The sequence below is a fragment of the Apiospora hydei genome (genome assembly GCF_038363865.1).
Source record: "Apiospora hydei strain CBS 114990 chromosome Unknown utg000008l_segment0_segment0, whole genome shotgun sequence".
Classification (NCBI taxonomy): domain Eukaryota; kingdom Fungi; phylum Ascomycota; class Sordariomycetes; order Amphisphaeriales; family Apiosporaceae; genus Apiospora; species Apiospora hydei.
Window position 1 is genome coordinate 90,501 of NW_027117367.1, and position 19,654 is coordinate 110,154.

Here is a 19,654-nt window from a genome sequence, read left to right on the forward strand (position 1 = left end):
CATCCTCAACACAGCTCGGCACAATTTGAAAGAGCCCATTGTCAAAGTCCCTACTTGTTCGATGCGCAGTGCTTTTGTCTTCTGACCGTCATTGACTGAAGCAGACGGTGAAAAGGCATAAAAATATCGTTAGACATGGATTTCATACGTATTTATATGTACGCAAATTGTATTGTCTGCTATCGCATTCTGCACAATTCGCACTTGACGGGCACACAAACCTGTAGCAAGCATTGAAATCGTATAAACGAGAAGAGAGAGAAGTAAAAGAACACAATATGTCGAATGCTCAACTTGAATACAAGGAGACATGGGACCTCAAGGGGAGGGGCATCTTTACCAGAGTGGAGATACCTGCCGGCACGGTCGTCTTGCGTGAGCAGTTCGTTCTCCGCGAGCCGGACGAGGGATCCGGAGACGAGCTGATTCCCCCCGTCGTAGACATGTTCAACAGCCTGACGCCGCAACAGAAGAACGAGTACATGACCCTGTACGCCGTCAAGCGGGAGGCGGACGACGACGCGGCCATGCTCGACTACTTCCGCAACCTCTACACCAAGGCCGACGGGTCCAAGCTGTCGGAACAGGAAGCCCAGGGGTACGCCCGCGTCTTCGTCATCATGTGGGCGAACCAGATGGGCTTCTACGACGAGGACGGGGTGAAGCACCAGGGCGTGTTCCTCCGGGCGTCGCGCTTCAACCACAAGTGCGCGCCCAACCTGATTTTCAACATCAAGACCAACGGCGAGATCGCGCTGCGGGCGCGGCACCTGATCCCCGAGGGCGCCGAGCTGACCATCTCGTACATCCGGCTCGGCGCGCTCCGGACCGAGCGCAAGCAGCAGCTGATGCGGGGGTTCGGGTTCGAGTGCCTGTGTGACCTGTGCGATCTCGAAGACCGCCGCGCCGACGCAAGCCTATACGAGCAGCGCCTCGCCCTCCTCCGGCTCCACGACGCCGGCGACACCATCCGCATGTACCGCGAGAACGAGTTCAACCAGCATTCCATGGCCGAATGCGGCCAGCTCGTGACGCGATGCGAAATACGGTGGGAACAGTACATCAACCTCTTGTGGATCGACTACGGCTTTTACGAGTAAGTTACACGCACCTCCTTATTTGCTGATGTGTATATGTGTATATGCTAACACGAATGAACCCACAGGCTCCTCAACATCTCGGATCTCTGGGCTCGCATCTGGCAGCTGGTCCCTGACAACGCGGACGCGAATAACCCGCGGGCCGTGTACGCGTACAACCAGTGGCGAAAGTCCATCACGCGGGCCTGCAACCTGGGCCGGATCGTGATGGACGCCGACGACTGGCACCTCGTGGACGCGCGGCGGGCGGCCGCGTCGGCGACGCCGATGATCGTCCCGGCCAGGACGCCCGCGCCCGAGGAACCCGCGGCCGGGGAGACGGCCGTCACGCCCGACGGCCGGTTCCTCCGCAGCGGCGCCCGGTCGGTGAGTCCGACGGGGTCGCAGCCGATGGTGGACACGCAGCCGCCGGGGTGGAAGACGGTTGGGTAGGTAAGTACTTATGTGTAGGCGTGATGTCACGTTTTAGGTAAGCAATGATAGGGTATATATCTACTGTACTTAGTATATGCAATCCTCTCCAGTTCTTGATTTGCGTAATGGTGTCTTGGGTAAAGCTGACTTGACTACTGTGGACTGAAACTCCGGCATGGACGATGTGAGCAGTTCGGGTGGTGAATTCCAACCTGAGGCAGTACTTACCCGAGCAATATTTTCCCTTCACTATTCCCTTGATGCCGGGATATTGGACCATCACACGCAACTAGAATACATGCATGCGGCGTTGAAGCTTGGCTGACTAAAACGGCTGTTTGCGGCTCCCCCGGAACTTTTGCTCCAGCGCCCTTCAGTGGGGTTTGGTGTATTTTTAGGGGGTTTCCACAGCGAGCCAATTGCAACTACAGCGATCAGCGATCAACTCCAGTCATATTCATCCATTTCGTCATGACTGCAGTCGTTTGTTCGTCTTCCACCTTCAGCTCCGGTTGCCGATGATCTAATTGAACGAATTCATATTCATGGCAATCGAGATTTACTTCGATCGGAAGGATGAGTTCACACTTGATGGCGGGTTTCCCCTCCTCTTCTGCCTCTGATCCTGTAATTGTACTTGTACTGCCCCCAAAACCAATCAATAGAAGCTACTCTCACTGCTCCCCCTTCCGTCACTCCCTCAAACAAGCAAATGTACAGCAACGTCATGATCTCATCCGCCTCTCGCAGTGCTGCTATTGCGCTCCGTAGCAATCCCCCTCATAAAAGCAGTCGACTGCTTGCAACCTTTTGCCGCACCTATTCCCAGTCCACCTCTCCCACTTCATCACGGCAACTTACTTCATCTGCTGCAATCACTCGAAACCCTCACACCAAGCCCAATAATACCAGCAACTTCACACAGTCCGTCAGAATGGCTTCCAACACCGCCAATGTCCACTTCAGCCGTGACAAGCTTTTCGACTTGACGGGCCGCGTCGCCCTCGTCACTGGTACGTATCCTACACCTGCCTATGATGTCTGTCTACATCGCTCACAAGTCAACCAATAGGCGGCGGCTCAGGTATCGGCCTCATGGCCACCCAAGCCCTGGTGACCAACGGCGCCAAGGTCTACATCACCGGCCGCACAAGCGAGAAGCTGGACAAGGTCGTGGAGCAGTACTCCCAAGGCCCCGACAGCATCATCCCGCTCACGTGCGACATTGGTAAGAAAGAGGACATCGCCAACCTCGTCAAGGAGATCGAGAAGCGCGAGTCCTGTCTCTGCATCCTCGTCAACAACGCCGGCATCAGCACCTCTACCGTCTCCGTGGAGAGCAAGTCCGCCGAGGAGATGAAGCAGAACTTGTTCGACACGGAGAACGCCACATTCGAGGAGTGGCGCGAGAGCTACAACACCAACGTGGCCTCCATCTACTTCATGACGGCAGCCTTCCTGCCCCTCTTACAAAAGAGCAGCGAGAAGCACGCCGGCTGGTCCGGCACCGTCATCAACATCAGCAGCATCAGCGGCCTGATCAAGACGGCGCAGCACCACTTCGCCTACAACGCGTCCAAGGGCGCGGCCGTGCACCTGAACCGGATGCTGGCGTCCGAGGTTGCCAGTCAGGGGCTCAAGATCCGCATCAACTCCATCGCCCCCGGCGTCTTCCCCTCGGAGATGACGGCGGGCGAGTCGGGCGGCGACCAGAAGAGCCACATCCCCAAGGACAAGTACGCCGAGAAGGTGCCCGCGGCCCGCCCGGGCAAGGACGAGGACATGGCGCAGGCCGTGCTGTTCTTCGCGGCGAACCAGTACCTCAACGGGCAGACGGTGGCCGTCGATGGCGGGTACACTCTGGTGGCAGGACTGTGAGGAATGGGGTTGCTTGTCTTTTCAGGGGTTGAACATGTCTCCAGGCGTAGCAAAAGCAATGTAACTTCATAACACTAACATAACCCATAATGAATGAATGAACGATCAACTCGCCTAATCTGCACCATTCAGTGCTTTCTTAACAGTATCAGTGACTCCATATTGACTGCCCTATACGTACAACTTGGACGTTTTCTCGAACCATCGAGCCAGGCTCCTCGTGATCAACAATATCCTCCCTGATCGAGTGGCAGACTGGTCTTCGTTCGAATGGACTTCGGGAACACCGGAAATGCAATGCAAGTTCCCCAAAAGGAGTCGGACGATTGGATGCATGAACGTCAAGCCTTCCCCGGCCGGCCCTTGCAGCAAGCAACCTTATATTGACTTCCTGCTCGCGTGCCTGAAAGTTGTTGAGAAGCAGGTACAGCGGACGTACTGCTCCTTAATCTGGATACTCCGCGTGGGATGGAAGCTGTCAAATGAAATATCCACGTTACGTTACGTTGCAAACCCCCGAAACCTGGAGGCCGATGGCAAGAACGGAAAGCAATAATAGTGTTTCGGAGGACCTCCGCGGCGCGGGCATGCTTGCGTCGGGTGCGCTGCTTGCTAGGAACTCTAACAGCCTGACCAGTTCGATGGTCGAGGCTACTGCCGGAGTGTAGGTCCGGTAGTCGAGGCCAAGCCGGTTCAGTTCCGAAAACGCTCCCGATTGGGTGAATCTCGGATTCCTTGCGCTCGTCATCCATTACGGCGCCGTGTCAGTAGGGCAGGAAGATCACTTTTACTTTGGCATACAGATCTATTCACAGCGACATCAGCGATTGCCGGGCCTGTAACGTAATAGGAAGTAACTGGCAACAAGGACAACCACAAGGTTCTTCTCGAATGGTGATGACCGGCCAATTAAGTTAGACGTCAACGCCCCAACCCAAAAGCCAATTGAATGGAATGGATGATACTTCGATTCTGTTTTGCGCGCGCGCTCGATCCGCCGACAGCGCCGCTAGATCCCAGATTCCCATCGTGGATCCATCGGTCAGCTTCAGCATCAGCACCAGCACCAAAGCCCATCATGCCGCCCTCGTTTTCGCCAGTTTCGCACAGGTGACCAAGTGGGAAGTCCATACTAGGGGGCACACGCTGGAATTCGCTTTGGCTCCTTCGCTAGGGGCTGGGTGTAAGCACTAACTAAACGCAACACACACACACAGCTTAGGGTGAAGCAAGCCATCCACACCTGCACTGCATGAACGGCTGTTCGCATTCGCCAACAAGCAGCAGCACGCACGCCTCAAAAGTCAAAATTCGATAAGACTCAGAACCGCAAACAGTAATTTCCCATGGGGAAAGAAAAGAATGCGGCCACGGCCGCATGAACCGCATGAACCGAAAACAGACAGCAGAAAAGATGACGGGGCTGAGACGGCATATTGTGTCTTTGTGCTTTCTTGTTTTTCTCATGCAGGATCGAGACCTACCTAGGCAGGATTCCGTGCAGAAAGAAAGAAAAAAGCCACGTTACTTACAGGTCCCAGTGGATTGCCTTGAGACTTACACTTTTGACAGTGTTTCGGCCTCTCCGTCGGGGACCAAAACGAACGAGAAGCCAGGAAGAAAAAGAAACTTGAGGTGTTCGTACAGCTGAAAAAGTATTGCCTGAACGGCGACAACCTGCATATGAAGCAACTTTGTCAATAAAAGGAGAAGACATGCTGGTGATGCACCCCCGTACTCAAAATCGCCGTGGATATCGTCAATCTCGCCAAAAAGAGAAAGGGATCCCCCAATGTACTCAGGATGGGCATGTACATCGATTGCTACGCTGCTGTCTAAGCAGAAACAGAAACATCAAAAACGAACGAACGGCACAGCAAGCACACAGGGATGCCACTCTCGCTTGCACCCGACGCCATCCTATCGATAACCTTAAATATCTCACTCTCTCGCTCTTGTTTCTCGTGATGTCATCTTGATCAAATGAAAAAGAAAGCCTACTTGCTTGCAGCAAGTCGGCAGACAGAGCGAATGCATGAATACAGATACGCCCCCTGAACGCACCGAAATCTTGAATATTTCCCCTATTGACTGCGTTGGTTTCCTGCTCAATGCATAGCAACGGACGGACATGGCAGATAGATAACCAAAGGACCACTCACCGATAAGGCAGATCTGGGGAAGCGAACTGCTGCGACCCTATCAGGGGCCGGGGGCGGGCAGCGCTGATTCATTTTGGGATGATCAGCAGCTAAATGGTGCGCCCTGCCATGGCGCGGAACGCTAAAGCAAGGGCGGCCGGCGCACGCTGCTGCAGAAACGAGCGAACGCCGAACGAGCAAAACAGAATTGAGATGGCAGAACCGCCGTATTGGGTTTTTGGCATGTGAAATCGCGGGACCCCGAACACAACAGACACTAGCCAACTGACGGACGGACGGCACGGGTACACTACCATTCATTCTGAGACATTCGACACTAGATGGCAGCGGCAACGGCGTGGACAATCCACTGGGGTAGAGTAAAGTAGTCGATCGGTTATGTATGGGTACTTGTGGTGAATGTGGACATTCCGTAAGTAAGTATGGGATCAAGTTTCTCTTCAATTTGCTTGCGTAAAGCTCGCTACATGTATGTAGATCTGCCAATCACAGTAGATGGCATAGAAGCCCGTCGCTAACATGATCCTGTGAAATATTCTATCCATCCCGTACCAGGCAGAGGACTGACTCCCTTCATGGGAAATCGCCGTCTGCGGCACATCCCGCCATCGAAACTCGCTATGGGGAAATAAAACCACCCCGCCCGTCAATCAAGGCTGGGGGGTCCGAGGGTATCTGAACCTCTTCCATGTAAGTGACCATCAAATTCTCAAAAATCAAAAATCAAGGCTCAGCTCTGTCAATCGCCTACTCGCTCATTGCGAGATAGGGAGGGAGAGTGGCCGGAAAACGCCGAACAAATGCAACACTAATATCCCTCTCGACTCTGTGTAAGTAGCCGTAGTAACGACAAAGGAAAAAATGTAAAAGACAAATATCCCTGGCCAAGTCCGTATGAGAGATAAACCTGAAAATGGATGATGGGTAGGAGAGTTGGAGTGGAGCGTGGAGGGAATCGCACTCCGGGTATCACAATGGTAGTCGAACCCTGATGCTTGCTGTATCGTGTGTATCCGGGGTAAATGAAGAAAGCAAAGAAACCCAAAATGCCGTGGAAGAGACAAACTCGACCGCAAGTCGAGAGATCGAACAAACAATGGTGTATGTAAAAGATCAAGATCGCTAACCGGCGCCAGTCTCTCGGCGTCGCCGCCGATATGGTGAGATGCGATGCCGGGAAACCAACAGATGATGATGATATCAACCAATCGCAATGCATCGTATGAGTCGAGTTCATAAAAGAAATAAAAGAGCAAATAGTCGCTGTCGTTAAACCGTAAGAAATCGTAGTGCGATGTAGAACCCGTCCCGTTCCTGATGGGCCGATTGTCCGCGGAGACGCTCCTCTACACGTACGGGGCGACGTGGTGCTTCTCGAGCCAGCCGACCTTGTCGAACGCGGTCCACAGCTTGGACGCCTTGTTGACGTCGATCTTGCAGGCCTGCTGGGCGTCCGTCTTGCGGAACTCCTTGCCGATGCGGAGGCAGTCGAGCCGCTTCATGAACATGCGGCGCTTGCTGGTCAGGTACGTCGCGCAGTCCAGGCGCAGGTTGGCCGCGAGGGCGAGCTCGTCCGGGTGCAGCAGGTCGCGGTGCGGGTCGGCGCTCAGGTCAATGGGCGCGCCCTTCCAGTCGACTTTCATGCTGTTGGACTTGGACGCCGGCAGCGTGCTCAGGGGCGGGCAGATGTCCGGCAGCGACAGGAAGTCCTTGTCCTCGCGGTTGGGCGCCACGATCCTCCGTGCGGAAGCGTCAGGAGTAGGGCTCTTGGGGACCCGGGCAGGCTGGGCAGGGACCGCACGGATAGGGGGCGGGTTGGACCGGATGGGGCGAGGAGCAGGAGCAGATGACTGTTGCTGCTGCTGCGGCTGCGGCTGCTGATGATGATGAGAATGCTGGGGTGCCGCCTTGACAGCCTTAGGGGCGGCCGGCTTGACGACGCGCTGGATGTGGTGGCGAATGGGCTGGGGCTTGGCCGCCAGAATTGGGTGCAGCCGGAACTGGTTGTGTCGTGCTCCGGCCCTCCTGTCCTCGAGCAGCTGCGCCCGCTCTCTTTGCAGCCAGCCCCGGGGGTTCTCCTGGAACTTCTTCATGACCTGCGACTTGAAGAACAGCGCCAGCTCGTAGTCTTCCCGCTGCGGCGGCGAGGCCTGCCGGAAGAGGGTCTGCGAGCGCGCATGTACATGTTCATCGACAATGCGTTGGGCGTCCACCGACTCGTCGGGAGCGAAGAGCGGTCGTTGGGGTGGCGAATTGATGAGAAGGTCATGTTGTGTCGGGTACAGGATGGGATCTTTGCAGGGCGTGTTGGTCGTCTTGGGCGACACCGAGGGGCTGAAGGCGTTGTCATGCATGCGAGTCTCGGGGGAGATGGGCGGCGAGATGGGCGCATTGGGTCCAGGGACCTTGCGCACGTCGGAGGTGACATGGTTGGTCGACTTAGCCATGGTGGACTGGGCGAAGGACTCATAGGGAGGCAGCTCGGGGGGCGACATGAGGTTACTGATGTCGAAGGGCTTCTTGGGCTCCTTGTTCTGCGATGTAGGCGTAGTGGCAGCGGCCATGTTAGCGAACATGGGCTGTTGGTGTTGTTGGTGTTGGTAGTGTGGGTGTGTCTTGTTGTTGTTGCTGCTGTTGCTGCTATTGCTAGAGATGGATGCAAAGGGCAAAGAGGAAACAGAAGAAGGGAATTGCGAAGAAGCAGAAGCCATTGAGTTCAGGTTATAACCATCGAACGTGGTGGAAGGGCGTCTTGTTGTATTAGTCGAGGCCGGCGGTTTGTCAGCCATCTAACACACACCTCTATCTACCCTGACCTCCTAATAGCGGTAGTGGCAGATGGATGGGTCTGGTTATGGATGGGTATGGGTATGGGTAATGGTCTGGGTATGGGATGGGGTGAGGAAGAGTGGAGGATGGACCCCTTTGACGGTCAAGTACCTTGTGGACGGCGGTACTTATGTGTGGAGAAGGGACAATCGGAAAAGGGTGAGACAGACAAGTACAGTCAGTGCAGAGCAGCAGCGAAGTATAAGTGGGAGGGGGTGGGAGTATATGTAGTGACAGTAGTGTGTAGTGTAGGCGACAGACAGACAGACAGGCAGGCAGGCAGTAGGCGTCCTCCCTCTTGGGTAGGAAGGAGTCTGGGTGAAGGAAGTGACTCTTGCGAAGACAGGGTGGCGAAATGCCAGGCAGACGCCGCGAATTGAGTCAATTGACAAATCGGTGTCAATTGAGTCACAGTCACAGCCAGCTCTCTTGCTTGCTTGATCCTCTCAATTGAACAAGAAGGCGGGATCCTCGGCCTTTTTTGTTGGGCGTTCGTCAACGTCTTCTATTTGGTTCCGTAGCCAAAGACTAAGAGTGGCGGTGTTGGACCAATTGGTTTTTTGGCAGAATTGAGTTGGATTGATGATGGCCTTTGCCTGGCTTTCCTTTTCCTGGAATCCAATTCCAATTTCCAATGCGAATTGGGCGGATGACAAGCCAACTTATACGGTCGTTGGGTGCGTTGTGTTATGTCCAGTCCGGTCCAGCAGTCTGTCGGGGGTGTGGATTGGGGAAACTTGCGACCGCAATGGGCAACCAATGTCTGGCCCGAGTTGGTAGAGAAGGCGAACAGCGCCCCCAAGAATGCTGCGGGAGGAAAAAAAGACGAAAACAGAACAGCAAACAGTTTGTTCGATGTTTCTGTCTTCTGTTGGAAGTAAAGCCTTAATACTTCCACAGTATTAATAAGAGAGAATCGGTTGGTGGTCAGATGCCAATTCGATTGTGAGGATGTGATGCATGCGATGCAGTACCGTATGTATGCTGTCTCTGCTGGATTGTTTGTCTAATTGAAACCCGGCCCAGGCTGTGTCGTGACCGAACCCAACTGGGCGGCTGCACGTCTGTCTTGCTGCTGCTTTTTTCGGGCGAACGACAGAGCCAGGCAGCTGAACGGAACATGAACAGCAAAACAGATCAGGCAGAAAAGGCAGGGAAAATAAGTAAAGTCTGGTGCAAGGTACACGACACACTATACTTGAATATGCATGTACTTATGTTCGGGCCTTGGCTTTGGGTATGAATTGGGTGAGCGAGGGAGCGGCTGGGGGGCCTTCTTCCGCTTAATGGAATTGCTTTTATTTGTTATGCCCAATGCGTCAATGCCGATGGATGTCGTTGGCCGGTGCCAGTGATGCTGACGCTGTATTGGCACTGGAGAAGACGGAGTCACGGGGGTTGGGGCGCTGTAGATAGGGACGCTGTAGTAGGGAATTAGGCGGTAGGGCCTTGGAATCGATAACGCCAGCAGCGCTTAGTGCGGGGTGCGATTGGGGCGGACTTGGGACTTTGGGGCTTGGGTAGGTGCGTGTAAGACGACGTGTAAGTGGTTGCCGATCGTTCGCTCGATTGGGCAATCCGGCGCAAGAAGTCAGGAAAAGTAAACAGCAACAAGAGTTGACGGATGACACTCGAATGCTATCTATAGGCAGCGAAAAGGCCTGGCTCGGGAGAGGACACTACACGGGAATAGTCCTTCCAAGTCAAGTGGCGGGCAATTGATTCTAGGTACGAGAGTTTGTAGGTGTATGTATCACTCGTTCCAGGTCAGCAGACACTGGTCGTCTTGATTGGGTGATACAGTCGCTGAGCAGGTAGGTTGAGTTGATAGACGAGAGAGGGGGAGACGGAAGAAGTCGAAGTTCGAAAGAGAGGGGAAGCCGAAGAGGAGTGGCTGTAGAGGAAGGGCGTCTTATTCTAAATACCCCGTAGTCAGGCAGATAGACTGATCGAAAGACAGGCAGACAGATGAGAACGAACTGGTGGTCAAGTGTAATAAGAGAGATAGAGGAAGGGAAAGTGAGGTAGGGAGAAGAAGGGGGCGGCCAGACCAATGAGGAGTCGCATTGGGCGAGAAGACGAGGCAGCCCGAAGCACGCATGGAAGCAAAACAGAGCAAAGCGATCAAGAACCTGAGGTGGTCAAGAACTATCAACAGGCCGGATGCATTTACCCCATACTTGGGCATGTACACACACACACACTATCACACTTCACTTGGTCGGATCATGGACGACGGAGGTATTGATGGATATGATGCGTGTGGGTGTGGGTGCATGCGGCGGTGGTGTGTGTCGTCGAGGGAGTCACCCTCACCCTCCCACAGTCCCCCAGCTCTAACACACACGCAAACCATCAAGTACCGGTTCCCTGACGGTCGTAGTAGTCGTCGAAGGCAGACAGACATCAGAGATTACCCACCTAGTTAGTATGTCTGGCAAAAGCAGGTTAGGACATAGGTAGGTAGGGCAAGTTCGTGTTAGTCAGTCATTCAGTCCGTAGGCAGGTCAGTCAGTCACACCCCGATCATAAGGCAGGGCAGACGCGGCCGAGTGTAGTGTGGGCGCAGGGATCGCTGCCCATGAGGCCTTGGCACTTCTTCTCTGGGCACAGGGCTCAATTGGGATTGCTGGAGTGGGATAAAGTCATGCTGTGCTGCCACAGGGCAAACTGTATGTAGGTAGGCAATTAAAAAACAGAGAGGTTGTAACGTCATGTACCGCGAGTGCAGGTATACTTTGCTGTGTCCTCGTGGCGCCCGCTACACCGGCTCTCAGCCAACCACGGAGGCCAATCCGAAGCGCCCATCAGCAGCCGTCGTCCATGCTGGCTGGACGCACGCCCCCTCTCTCAGTCTCTCCCTTCTCGGTCGCTCTACCTAGTAAACACATCAGCGTGCGGGTTATCGCCGACTGGAATGCGATAGTGACAGGGTGAGACGGAGCCGGAGCAACACAAGTGCGAGTGAGCACTGCCATTGACAGAAGGAGGGGGAGGGGGAAGAGGAGCAAACCGCATTCCATGCTGTGTTATTGCTTGCCATGTTCGCCGCTTGCAGTCAGCAGGCAGGGCTTGTGACGACGAATGAACCAATGCCGAGCTGGAATTGAACCGGGCGTTGGTTGGGTGGTGGCCGAGTTGATGATGATCAATCACCGTTCCCAATGCAATGCTTGTGCTGCGTTCATGTTCACGAGATAACAACAACAATCAACAAGACAAGACGCGGGTAGATAGAGATCCAGTGTGGGTGTGTTCGTGATCATTGGATCAATTGCGCAAAGCTGAGGGCGGCATCAAATCAGGATATTCGGCCAAACGAGAGGGGGGGTCTGTCTCAGAAACCGTGGGCGTGTGATGCGCACTCACTCACTCACTCACTCTCAGTCCTTCTTCACAAACACACCTACACACGAGTGCAGTGCAGTGCACACACACACTCCAAGACTCCTGGACACACACTGACACACCACCCCCGCCTTGCCGTAGACTTCCTCGCGTGGATCATCTGTGGGTAAGGATGTGAGAGTGGGTAGCGGCGTTGTTAGCTTGGCCTGGCATGGGAAAAACATCCAGTACTTTACCTCAAGTACATTGCTTGCTTGCTATAATCGTGTGCATCTCTTAACAATGATCGATTCAGTTGAGCCAAATGAGTCCAGTCCAGTCCAGAGTCCGAGGATTGACGCCCGATAGGCACTGCCATGAAGATTTGTCACACCTTGTGTCTGTCGGCCTGAAGCATGGCCCATGATGGCACCAATCACGACGGCGAATTGGCCCAATCTGCTCGTGCTGCTGGTCGGTGTCAAGAGTCACACACACTTACTTAACTTCCAATCCAACCTGTCTCGTGAAAAAGTGACAATGATGGTGCGCGCTCGAGGAACTGCACGCAGGTGGGTGCGGTTTGCCCCAGAACGCGTGAACACGCCCAGGGACTGATGACTTGCATATTCACAACACCCGAAACCAGCCACAAGCCAGGCAAGACACTTACGACGACTGGAGGTAATGTGACAAGTCAGCAGGCAGACATATTTGGTCAATTGCAGCCTGCTATTAGATTAGGCACAGTCAATGTATTCACTCACAGAGATACCTGCTGAAGAATCAAGTCCGTCAATTCGGGAGGTAGGGAGCAGGCCGGCCTTAACGAGCCGATTGAGTTTGAGGCTATCTAAGGGGGACTCGGACGTTACCGCCGTATCGCCGTTAACCACGAATTTGGCAACCGATTGCCCAAAACCGTTCCGTAAGCGAAAAGGGGGCGAAATGCGACAGAAGCTTGGCTTTGTTCTATGACTGGATCAACGTAGATGTATGTGCTGGGGCCATAGAAGGAAAAACGGAAATCAAAACATTGGCGCTCATTTGGCTGGACAACGTGCAATTGTGCAGTGCAGCACAGCTGTCCAGCTGTGTCTGTCGTGTCAATTGCTTTCTGGTGCTGCGTCGTCATGCGGCTGTCATCTCAAAGGATTGGAATTGGGACCTGATCTCATAGCCTATAGGACTGGCAATTGGGTTGGGATTGGGACCTCATCCCATCATTACATAGGACTCAGGACTCGCCTGCGCCCAATTACTGAGGAACACAGATTCTGATACCGAGCAGCAGCAGCAGCAGCAAATACGACATGCCTACCAAAACCTGACAACGCATGGAAATGGAAATGGGCAAAACGAACACGGGCGAACGAACATATCGCATTCTGGGCTGTGCGCTGGTCTCGAGGCGTCTTGTCCAGTGTTTTCGTGTTGCATCTGCATTGCCATTGCACATTGAAGCCCTGTTTCCAATGGCAGGTACGCGTTCATGTTGATCTACAGTTTGTTGCCATTGCTACCTACAGCGATGGGGTTCGGATTCCGAGGACTACAGTATCGCACCATCCATTGGGTCGGTGCCTTGTTTGGAATCACCCTACGGCGCGCGACACAAGGGGAGAAAAGTCAATTGGCGAAGTGCGACAATAACAACGCCTTCTTCCTTGATCGTGGGTAAGCGAGCACTCAACGAATCGATTGATACATTAGCTCCGTCCTCAGCCAGCTAGAAGCCCGGCCTAACGCAAGTACTTGGTCGCCAGTGGTACAAATATCACGAAGACTGTTGAGGGTGAGAGAGTCAGGTACGCGAAATAAGAGAGGGGTGCGCTGTTCTGTTGTCCCGATGCACCACCGCCAGTCCCTAAGGCTCCTGGTGGGTTCCTCATCAATGGGCAAAAAGAGAAGGAAAAAGGCCGAGCAAAACCAAGACCAAAAAAATCGATTGATGAATTGGATGATATGATGATGAGGAGATTTCCATCCCACGATCGCGAACAAGAGGCGAATGGCAGAGACCCGGCTCGGCAGAATAGAGTGCCAATTGGCCAATCAGCGGGGGCAATTGGCCGAGCAGGAGGGCGCCGAGGGAGCCCGGACAAGTCCAATTGCTTCTCAGTTCGTGAGTCTGGACTGTCTGGACTGTCCTGGTCGGAGCGGTGGCTTTGGCTGGCGTTTCGAATCTCCTGAACCAGATCCGCTCATCGGGTCAATTCACCTCGATTGCTGCCGCTGTTGGGCCGAAGGGTCTCATTTTCAGGGTCCTTGCAGCGCAGGCGGCCGGGGCTAATCGGGATGGAAGAAGCCCAGAAGGCCAGTGAGTCATACGATGCGTGTATCGTAAGTGTAAGTGCCTCAGCAGGCGGGTAAGGCAGGACAAGGAAGTGAAGAAAACGGGCCAAGATGGAAGACGATGGACGACGGCGTCGAGGGGTAGATGTTTACTGCCTGCTAGTCTGTCAATTGGGCAATGGGCAATTGGTAGGGACTGGCTGACAAGGACTCTCTGCCTGACAAGACGACGGACAAAGGAATGAAGGGCCTGCCTCGATCTGCCCATGGAGCAGACAAGAGATTGGCCCCGAAGCGGTTTAGACGCTGCCAATTGATCGGCCTAGAAGTCCTTCTCTGCCGCCGATTTGTACTGTACAAAGCCGGGCATCCCACAAATACCTTGGATCCCGGGCGTCATTTGTAGCAATCACAAGCTAACAACGGCAGTGGAGGAAGGGGGTGTGTCGTTATCGCCCTGCTCAGGATTATTCTTAGCATCGTATGTAGCCTCCCAGCACTCTTCTTTTGCTTGTTTTCGCTACCAACTACGACGCTACGATGTACACTGCACTACTAGAATAGCATCAATCAGCAGCATTGTTTGCACGCCTTGCGGTTGAATTGATTGCAGACAGAAAGCAGGATGGCGCGCTTGTCTCGTTAATCATCGTTCGTCGCATCTTCCGCTCTCAACCTTGAATCAATTGAAACCAGCCCATGTGCCCAGAGGCCACCAACGGGGAGGCGACAGGCGGGTAGGTATCGCAATCAATGATGATCGGCCAGCCCAAGTGCCGTCCGCCCAAGATGCCTGCACGTTTCAGAGTTCCAGTTTCCCAGAACCCACCCTTTTCCAGCTCGCACCTAGTTTATCGATAATGCTCTATTAATATATCATATATCCCATGGTGCAGTATAGGCATGAGGCATGAGGCATGAGGCATGCACGCAGGACGAGCAGAGGACACGGCATAAAGCAGGCAGAGGCAGGTATAATACATATTAGGCCGTTTCCCAACTCTTGTGTCACCAATTGATTCCAAAGGTGATCATGCAGAGGACATGTATCATTCGCTCTGTTTACTCTTGCTGCCTGTTGGATTCGGGAGCCCAATTGCCGGGGCTGGCGTCATCAGTCTGCCTGGACAGTTGTGCTCCTCTCCTTAGTTGATGCCCTCCTCCAGGCGACTAGTGCAGTGTCATTTCGCCCGGGCCCTTGGACTGGATATCCCGGCATCATTGCAATTGAACCCGACTTCTCCTCACTTTTGCACAATTGCTCCATGCGCTCTCTCTCTCCCCCCGGAGTCGCATCCTGGCCGACCGTGCTTCTTACCGCCCCTTTGCCCACCCAGGAGGCTCGACGGGGAGACAGGCTGGAGTTGCCCGGCGACTTTCTTGGGGAATGGGGATGTTGATCGGACTCCCCACCGCCATAGCTCAAGTCTCCAGGTCCTCTCAAGCCTCCTTCTTTCTCCTGCTGCTACCGGGGAAACGGAAACGCCACCCCTCCGCGTTCTGGTAAAGCCAATCCCCCTGAGCATTGCATCGTGCCGTATGTAGAGCATCATTAGAACAGCCACCTGTATTACGGTAGGAGAAAGATTACCGCTCTATGCGTTAATAGAGTTGGCTCCGTTTCCTGCCACAGTCCTAATCACGAGTTACTCTGGTGCGTGCCCGACAGCCTGGGAGAGTCCTGATCTACAGCGGGCAGCACCGGCGGCTGTGTGGCGTTCGTCATCGTCGCCATCTTCGCCTACCTACGGGCATTGCGGCTTGGCCATTGGATTTCCTAGCGACTGCCTATGTACGGGCTCTGCTACGGGCACCATGGATTCGACGGACGATCGAGGCGTGCTTACGTCTTCTCTCCAGCAATCCAGGAAGGCAGGCAGATAGGAGGATACGCTCGATACGTAGGTAGAATCCCGCTTCGCCAGCCACGGGGATTGACTTCAAGCCCCCCTGCTGACCGCTGTGATCTGTGATCCTATGATGCGATACTTGCCCGTCGCCACGCCATGAAGAGAGGAGAAAGGTAAGTCCGTCCCAAAGCACTACTCTGATCAGTGCTGAAAAGGGCAGCTCGCGCCATTGGGGGGCCGTACATGTAATGGGTGTTGCATCCGTATGTAGTCCCCATCAGAGTATACTTGCCTATCTGCCTGCCTGCCTTGACGACGTCGACGAACGTCGTCGTTGAAAGCTTGGCTCGACGCCACCCCCGCCTCAGGTCGCCATACCTAGGAGGTAGGTAGTGTGTCGCTAACAAACAAACGGTACTGCGATCTTCTCTTCATTGACTGTTCACACTTGATTCTTGGCCAGAGTAGTCTTGATTAGCGATGGTTGCTATGCAGCCATACCAAACCTGTCCCGCATGACTTCGAGCCTCCTCCTCGAACTGGTGGGTGAACCAACCCCACCCCCAATGGCACTGGCTGCGAAGCCGTTGCGACTCTGCAACCACCAGACGCGGTCATTTACTTACTACTATACGAACATCCCGTCTAGATATAGACAGAGAAGGTCAGGTTCGGTCAAGTGACGGCGGCGGCGCTATCTTCGTCTGTCTCGTCTTGTCTCTAGATAACGAACCACCTGCCATCCGATTTTGGGTTACTGTCTATCTGTTTACTGTCTCACACCTCGCTCGAACACCACTACCTTTTTCCACGTTTCGTGATCACGCTCCGGGAGAGGCGCTTGTCACTTGATCACCCTGTCCAAGACAGTATGACGGAGGGTAGAGACATGCCCTCCCCTCCAACCCAACGGTGAAGGGGGTGGTGTGTAGTAATCCACTTTCACATGTTCCACCGTCGTCGTGCCTGTCTACACCCTCTCAATCATCCGTCCTCGCACACTTACTGCCTGCTTTGCCTTGCTTGCTTGCTGCTGCTGCTGCTCCAGTTGAGCACATATAGCTGCCCGCTGAGAGTCTATCTATCTCATTGCAGAAGGAGGAAACACAACCAAAAAATTAAAAGACACGGGACTAAATATACAAAGATGCACGCATCTGACGATGGATGCAGACAAACGGCAATCACGACGATGGAATGAAATGTGATATCCTTATCACCCCTCCACTTTGGAGATGTCGCTGCTGTCTCCAGGTTCTGGCCGCCCCCGACCGACGACCCCGCCATTCCGCCGTCGTCGGGGTTTACCCAGCAGCGCCCAAAGAGGGGCCCCCCAGTTTGAGGACTTGCTGCTAACCTTGGGCACGCAACACCACCGGCGGCTATCAACGCCGTTGCAAGCCACTGGTTCGCTCACCGTTCACATCACATCTCGTTTCGCTTCTCTCTACCACTCAAGTGTCATCCGTCCCCATGTCCACCGCCGTATATCCCATATTGTTAATCAACGCTTGACAATCCCAGCTGGCATCGACAGGCTTCCACTCACGCTATGCAGGGGAGGGGCTGGCCATCAAGCAAGCGGGTTTCGTTCGCCCTAGCTAGCCAACTAGCCTACCTGCCTGCCTGCCTCGGTGGGAGGAGAAAAGACGCAACGCAACACCCAACCTCAAACATCGCATATCCTCATTTATCCGCCTCCTCCTCTCCTCCTCACCTTGGGCCTTTTTGTGGTGTGTATATGCACTCAAGACAAGCAGCCGCTTCTGCATATCTTCACCGTCATTTACGGGCTTCAAGGGGACTGGCTCACTAGCCACGGAACTATTGATGAATAGACTGGTTCGTATGCATGTCGGCTCCTGTGGGTCGGACGATCCGGGGGAAGAAGCAATATTGATGAGCGCTTCTTCTTGGTATAGGATCGTCTTGACGTATTTGAGATTGTTTCATTTATTCTGCGTGAGCATACATGTAAGACACTGGTGATGGCAAGTGTTCTTCTAGCTGTGCTTACGATCCGGGGTAAAATGGCAGCATGACTGCATTCGCTCACATGCATGATATGATATGATAGCGAGGGCAGATTAGAACGAACCCCTGGGAGTCTGTGAGTACATTGATTACATTCCATATAGGTGAGATCGTGGGAAAGCGAGATGCTTTCTGCAGCAGAACGGGGTTTCTGGGCCAGTCCGTTTTTTTGCTTCTTCTGCTGCTGTTTTGATGATCTTCCGGCCCCCCCGATTCGACTGACCCGATTCGCAATCTACTGCTTTCGACTGTGCTGTACTCCACGTCTATTCTCCGTTCCGTGGATATGCTTCTCTCTGGGCAAATGTAACATCACAACCCAGCGCAATCCCGTTGGTTGGTTCCCAGAAGGAAGGGTTGGTCAGCAAAGCACCTGGATCTGATGCGACCCCATCCCCAGTCCCAGTCCCAATCCCAATCCCAATCCCATGCCATCATTCACTTGCCTGCTTGCTGCTGCTTGCTGCTGCTTCGGCTGCTCCCAACTACTCCGCGCTCACATCCGCCCTCCGGTCTTCCGCTGCAGTTTTGTTTGTCTGTTCCGTTGCGCGCATTCCCCAAAAGGGATCTAACAACATATCATGATCAAACCTGAGCCGAGATGGCAGATTTCCCTCCCCTGTGCGACGTCGGTGCTGCCCGGTTTCGAAGATGCTCGACTCTGTTTGGCCCGTCGCGGGACCATGTGGCCATTGTCCATACCAGTACATTGCCGACGGCACATCAAGTCTCTGATCAATCGATCAGTCATCCCCCGCGCGCATCGACGGGTTCAGTGACAATAAGACGGCGATAGACCCCTGTTCCTAGTCCTGATCCTGGAAATCTGACAGATCCGACAGAAAACGACAACGGCATGGAAGGATTCGCGAAGCAGCGCGGGGGTCCATGATGAAATCTGAACATCCTAGCCCTGCGCATCTTTGCGAGCCGTGGCGAATGGGGAGCAGCGGCCTGTCAGTTGGCATGCCGGGTGACCCCCAGATTGGACAGGCAGAGAGACCATTGCGGGCCTCCGACCCGTTGCCGTCCTGTCTCTGCTTGTTCTGATTTTCCAACTAGCCATGTAAGTAAGACGGGATGTGAGCCTGTGAGCCTCAAGACAGCCAGTAGTCTGCGGAAGAAGCAATCCAGATCCAGCAGGTAAAGTTTTCGGACTCGAAATGTGCAGACCGAACGAATGAGCCCTGCCTTGCCTTGCCCACCCCCCAATCCAGCATTTACATAAAAGCCGTGGGCGCGCGGCATTTGTCTGGATGAAGAATTGTAGGTTGCTAAAAATTCTCTTGGTGTCTCGTTATTATCTTTTGGGCTTTTTCAAAGTGTGCTGTTTTCTTAATCGTCTCATTATCCATCGCCAACGTCCGTTTTGGTTTCGTATACCGTTGGTTGCCGCCGAAGCCGAGGCTTTCGATAGGTCCCCCTTCCGTCGGAATCCCAGGACTACGAGATCCCCCGCCATCACCAACACCACCAACAGCTGCAGCAGGACGGATTGGGAACCAGAGCCGCAGGGTTCAAACAGCGCGTGCAGTTGTTGCAGTTGCAAGTAGACAGAGGCCACGGACGGTGTCGTGCTTCCCCCGGGGGTCATCTGTCAAAATATATTGGGGATTGACTCACCTCGTCCGTCATCCCCTACTTACATTATCAAAAGCGGACTTACACACACACGCACACCACATATGCTCCTTTCCACCGGTGCTGCTGCTGCTGCTGCTGCTGCTGCTGCATCACCGTGATAATCCACTTCGGTGTCGTGTCA

General features: G+C 54.0%; 3 protein-coding genes across 3 annotated transcripts; 2 read left to right on the forward strand and 1 right to left on the reverse strand.

Moving 5' to 3' along the window:
* Nucleotides 1-278: 278 nt before the first annotated feature.
* Nucleotides 279-1,532, forward strand: PG997_010582 (SET domain-containing protein; the record flags this gene model as incomplete). Its single annotated transcript, XM_066814897.1, has 2 exons — nt 279-1,096; nt 1,166-1,532. The coding sequence occupies 2 exons, from the start codon at nt 279-281 to the stop codon at nt 1,530-1,532; spliced, it is 1,185 nt and encodes a 394-aa protein (XP_066664187.1).
* Nucleotides 1,533-2,241: 709 nt separating this feature from the next.
* PG997_010583 (uncharacterized protein) lies at nt 2,242-3,392 on the forward strand (the record flags this gene model as incomplete). The annotated part of the gene is made up of 2 exons (XM_066814898.1): nt 2,242-2,527; nt 2,587-3,392. 2 exons carry the CDS (start codon nt 2,242-2,244, stop codon nt 3,390-3,392), a joined length of 1,092 nt encoding a protein of 363 aa, XP_066664188.1.
* A 3,508-nt stretch (nt 3,393-6,900) lies between these two features.
* On the reverse strand, nt 6,901-8,118 carry PG997_010584 (SWIRM domain-containing protein; the record flags this gene model as incomplete). The annotated part of the gene is made up of 1 exon (XM_066814899.1): nt 6,901-8,118. The coding sequence occupies one exon, from the start codon at nt 8,116-8,118 to the stop codon at nt 6,901-6,903; it is 1,218 nt and encodes a 405-aa protein (XP_066664189.1).
* Nucleotides 8,119-19,654: the final 11,536 nt, after the last annotated feature.